A 5331-nucleotide genomic window follows, 5' to 3' on the forward strand; every position below is an offset into this window, starting at 1 on the left:
AGGGGGCGGCGGCGCCGGGTTCCGCTCAGTAGCGGGGCCACGGGGAGACATGGATCAGCAACAGCAACAGAAGGAGCAGAAGCCACAGATATGCCCCGGGGGGATAAGCGAGCAGAAGCCGGTCACCCCCGAGATACAGTCCATCGCCAATGCCGTGAGTTCCCATCCCCTCGCCTTTAATTTGTTGAAAAACCCCACCTCTTGGTGCTTTAGCAGGAGCTGGGAGGCGCAGGTACTCGCTCACTCACCCGCACACACACATACCTGGCGTGTCACAACATGGGCCAGGGGATACAGATCTAGACCAGGGTGGGAATGTCAAAGACTAGAGAGCAAAGTTTAAAGTAGGTGTGCGGGGCCAGTTTGTTTACACAGAGCGGTGGGTGTCTGGAACACATTGCCAGGGGTGGTGGTGGTGGTGGTGGTGGTGGCGGTGGTGGTTGAGGCAGCCATGGTTTGACACAGGAAGAATGTGGAAATGAACACAGGTCTCTGGAACCGGGAGGAAGCAGCACTACCTGCTGCACCACCGCTGCTGAAAGTCTGTGACACTTTTCCTAATTAGATCGCAAGTCGTTCTGTAGTCTGAAACTTTTTGTTTGTATTTTTCAGGTGAAGATTGATGTTGAAAAGCAACTTAAGAGAACATTTGATGTATATGTGGTCGTAGCCTACAGAACGCAAGTTGTAGCTGGTACCAATTACTCGTTTAAAGTAAGTTTGCTATTGAATGTTTATGTTATATATGAGTATTATGTTTAGAGGCCTGTTAGTCTGATGCAGATAAGACTACCGTTGTTCCGTTGTTCCCCCCCCCCCCCTTTTCCCCTTTTCCCCCCCCCCCCCCCCCCCCCTCTCCCCACCTAAATTCTAAAGTTTAGGTGGGGGGCTGGGGGATGTGATGCTTGCACTGGTACAGAGAGAGGTCATTTGGGCTACGCACTGTACCATTCAATAAGATCGTGCATGATCTTCCACCCTGTTATCCTTGTCCTGCTGCCAACTCAATTTACTAGAATGCTACAGCTTTTGGTTTGCTAAAACTCTGCCTCCACAGCCCTTCCAGAGAAAACGGTTCCCAACGTTAGCCGGTGAGTGAAGGTCTAGATAGTGGATGTTGAAGATGTTTCCACTCATGGGAGAGTTTAGGACCAGAGGGCACAGCCTCGGAGTGAAAAGGATATACCTTTAGAATGGAGATGAGGAATTTCTTTAGCCAGAGGGTGGTGAATCTGCTGAATTCATTGCCACAGCTGGAGGTGGAAATCATTGGGTATCTTTAATGCAGAGATTAATACGTGCTTGATTGATAAAGGTGTCAAAGGTTACGGGTAGAAGTCAGGAGAATGGGGTTGAGGGAGAAAAAATAGCTCAGCCATGATCGAATGATGGAACTGACTCCACAGGCCAAATGGAGTCATTCTGCTCCTGTCGTATGATCTAAAAATCTAATTTCAATTCCAGATTGCCTACCCCTTATTTTGAGTGAGCCTTTGTCCAGATGCCTTCCTCAAGAAAACATCTTTCTACTTTAACACAAATTACTGGAGTAACTCAACGGGACAGGCAGCATCTCTGGGGAGAAGGAATGGGTGACGTTTCGTGTCGAGACCCTTCTTCACACGTCACCCATTCCTTCTCTCAAAAGATGCTGTCTGTCCTGCTGAGTTACTCCAGCATTTTGTCTATCTTTGATTTTAAACCAGCATCTGCAGTTCCTTCCTGCACATCTTTCCTCTTTATCCTTATTCAGGCATTCAAATTAATTTAGTGTTAAATGAGATTGCTTCTTTTTGGTTCCCTGATCTGTAAGGAGAGACCTGGCCTAGACAATATCATAGTCACACAGCTGGTAGAGTTGCTGCCTCACAGTGCTAGAGACCAGTGTTCGATGCTGACCTCTGGTCCTGTCTATGTGTGGACATAGGTTCTCCCTTGTGATAGCATAGGTTTCCTCCGTGGTTGCTGCAGTTTCCTCCCACATCCCAAAGATGTGCAGGTTTGTAGGTTAATTTACCTCTGGAATCTGCCGCTGGTGTGCAGGGAGTGGATGAGAAAGTGAGATGACATTGAACGGGTGATTGATGGTCAGTGTACCAACCTTGCTGTGTCTTCCAGTCTTGTATATTTCCAGTTTAAACTTTTATATAATGTGGATGATATTCTTGGCTGGATCAATAACGTTGTTTTGTCTTTAAGATCCACGGTGGCAAAGATGAATACCTCCATGTAAAAGTGTATGAAAAGCTTCCTCATGAAGGAAGTGTCAGATCTGTGACCTCTGCCACGGATGGCCATTCGCTTGACGACGCATTCTGAACAGTGACCTTGCTTTCACTGAGCTGGCTACTGCACAACACACCTTGTCTTAAATCTTAACTTCACCTAGAGTGCGTTTCCTGTTCTATTGCATAATCAATTTCTATGTCTATGAATTATAAAGGCCATAAATATATTTGTTAAACCTAAATAAATGGATAGGGGAGAATGTATGGAGTTAAAAAAACTAAAACCCATATGATGCCCTGGGCTGAACAGAAGAGATCTTGTAATCAAAGAATCATGTGAAGATATTTCTCTCAACCTTATGGCGATGCAGTTGATGCTTAATAAAGGGATGGGTGTGATTCTGAAACTGAATTGTTGAGATGACATGTGCTTTCAGTGTTGTACTCAACATTTTTAAGAGGAAGTTTTAATCAATATAAAAAGTAATGGAGTAACTCAGTGGGTCAGGCAGCATCACTGGGCAACGTTTCAGGTCAGGACCCTTCAATCTGAAGAAGGGTCCCAAACCAAAACATCGGCCATCCATGTTCTCGAGACGTGCTGCCTGACCCACTGAATTACTCCAGCACTTTGTCTTTTTTTGCAAACCAGCATTTAAAAGTCTTTGTCTACATCTTAATAAAAAGCTTTTTGATTTAATGAAGTTTGGTTGGTCTTCCATCTTTTTATATATATTAAATAAAACATTAGACACAGCAGTGTTCTGTGGATGTCTTTTAATGAGGGTCAGGTCCATCTTGTGGGGAGTACATTTTGCATTGTATCTACACTTGTACAAACTTAAAAGCACCAAATGATTAGAACAAAATATGGCAAAAGTTCCAGACAAAATGTTGTTCCACGGTAGTTTGAGAACAGAATCTCCAATGTGTACATCGCAAAATATCAACTTTTTCAATACATGAACAAAACATTTGAGATTGTAAAGCTGTCTCGTTTTCAAGTTTAATAAAGCGAATGGAATTCTTGACAACTGGGTTACAGTCAAATCTATTTACAGATGAACACTGAGATACAGGCAGTATCAATAATTTTTTTGGTGTACACCTTTACCTTGCGTATAACACAATCTGCAGGGCAGTATCTATTAGAAGGAGCTTCTGGATACATGTGTGCAGCATAATAAAATGCAAATAAATACTTTACCCACACCCCCAGGTTTCCCTATAGTGGAGAAAAGTGACCGTCACAAGCACACAAAATATTTAAGCAGATCATAATGATGGACACAAGGTAGAAGCCAGGAATAGCAAAGGCCACATAAATACTTTAACATTTGGGGATTGCTGAACATGCTGACGATGCTTTGGTGGGAAAACCCTGAAATCTTGTCAATATTCAATCACATTTCCCTGTCATTAAGTTTGTGAGGGAGCTAAATGATAGGAATGTCATAGAACGACTCTCTCCACCCTCTTGCATAGGAAAGCCGAGTACCATCGAAGATTGCATTTCTTAAAAAAAATTACACCAAAATTGAAACTTTCATTCAGAATGTCTCAGACGAAAACCGCAAGACTAGCCTGGGCAAAGGTTTCTAATTTAACAAAGTTTATAGTTAAAATGTATTTACAATTGTTACCAAAATGCCAAAGGCAGAGATGATCTATGAAAGTCTAATGTCTGATATGAGTTTACAGAAATGTTACAAATTGCATGATACAAAATATTCATCATGATTTATTTCAGTAGCTTACCCAACTGAACATCCCAGGGTTGTGTGGGAGATGAAGGAATAGCTCACAATACAATTAACTGTTCCTACAGGAAATTATATTATTCATCAGACTCTTTATTTTTAAAAACTGCTATCAACTATTTTGTGTGAAATTGATTGTTTTCACTCACAAATTAAAGCTCAGATTAAATTAAATTAAATTAAATTTCTTTATTTATATAGCACATTTTTAGTCAACTTGCATTGACCCCAAAGTGCTTCACATAATTACATCCACACACACAGGCAAAGGTGGGTGAAGTGTCTTGCCCAAGGACACACACAGGCAAAGGTGGGTGAAGTGTCTTGCCCAAGGACACAACGACAGTATGCACTCCAAGCGGGATTCGAACCAGCTACCTTCCGGTTGCCAGCCGAACACTTAGCCCATTGTGCCATCTGTCGTCCCTAGGATTAGACAATTTATAAGATGAAAAACACCAGTAGAGCCACAGTCTAGGAACAATCAAGGAAATGTGATTTAAAAAACAGCTTTCCTTAGCAATAACAGTATTGTTCCATTATGTGACTATTAACATGTAAAGATGTACAGGTTTAATTGGCTTCTGTCAATTGTCTCTTGTGTGCAGGATAGTGTTAGTGTACAGGGATTAATGGTCGGCACGGCCTCGATGGGCTGAAGAGTCTGTTTTCCCGCTGACTCTCGAAAGTAAAGTCTAATTCAGTTTGAATAAATTGGGAGCAATTATTGAAAGTCCATGCTGACCATCGATCATCCGCTCCCGCTAGTTCTTCTCATGGAGTCATACAGCATAGAAACAGGCACTTCGACCCAACTTGCCCATGCTGACCAACATGCCCCATCCAACCTAGTCCATTTACCCACATTTGGCCCATATCCCTCTAAACCTTTCCTATCCATGTACCTATCCAAATGTTTTTTTAAATGCTGTTATAGTACCTGCTTCAATGTTTTATGTGAAAAAGCTTAAATTTTGTTACTTTTATGATATTTAAATCTTATTGCTGTTATAAATCCTTCAATATATTATAATACTAGGATTTTCCAGAATTCAGTCTGCATTTGTGGGCGGCACGGTGGTGCAGCGGTAGAGTTGCTGCCTTACAACGCCAGATACCCAGACTCGATCCTGACTACGGGTGCTGTCTGTATGGAGTTTGTACATTCTCCCCATGAGCTGCATGGGTTTTCTCCAGTTTCCTTCCACAATCCAGAAGTGTGCAGGTTTCTAGGCTTATTGGCTTGGGTTAAAATTATAAATTGTCCCAAGTGCATATAGTATAGCACTAGTGTTTGTGGATCATTGGTCGGAGTGGACTCGGCGGGCCAAAGGGCCTGTATC

The 5331-nt window shown here is 42.4% G+C and overlaps 1 protein-coding gene across 1 annotated transcript; it reads left to right on the forward strand.

The window, feature by feature from the left end:
- csta (cystatin A) lies at positions 1 to 2928 on the forward strand. Its single transcript, XM_033033442.1, has 3 exons — positions 1 to 154; positions 613 to 714; positions 2200 to 2928. The coding sequence occupies exons 1-3, from the start codon at positions 50 to 52 to the stop codon at positions 2317 to 2319; spliced, it is 327 nt and encodes a 108-aa protein (XP_032889333.1). The 5' UTR covers positions 1 to 49; the 3' UTR covers positions 2320 to 2928.
- Positions 2929 to 5331: the final 2403 nt, after the last annotated feature.

Source organism: Amblyraja radiata, chromosome 14 (assembly GCF_010909765.2).
Source record: "Amblyraja radiata isolate CabotCenter1 chromosome 14, sAmbRad1.1.pri, whole genome shotgun sequence".
In the NCBI taxonomy this organism is placed as follows: domain Eukaryota; kingdom Metazoa; phylum Chordata; class Chondrichthyes; order Rajiformes; family Rajidae; genus Amblyraja; species Amblyraja radiata.

Bases quoted from the DNA above. Each gene is read 5' to 3' on its own strand.
- csta (XM_033033442.1), top strand. From the start codon at position 50: ATGGATCAGCAACAGCAACAGAAGGAGCAGAAGCCACAGATATGCCCC. The intron at 155-612 runs GTGAGTTCCCAT...TGTATTTTTCAG, and splicing joins TACAGTCCATCGCCAATGCC to GTGAAGATTGATGTTGAAAA. The intron at 715-2,199 runs GTAAGTTTGCTA...TTTGTCTTTAAG, and splicing joins GTACCAATTACTCGTTTAAA to ATCCACGGTGGCAAAGATGA.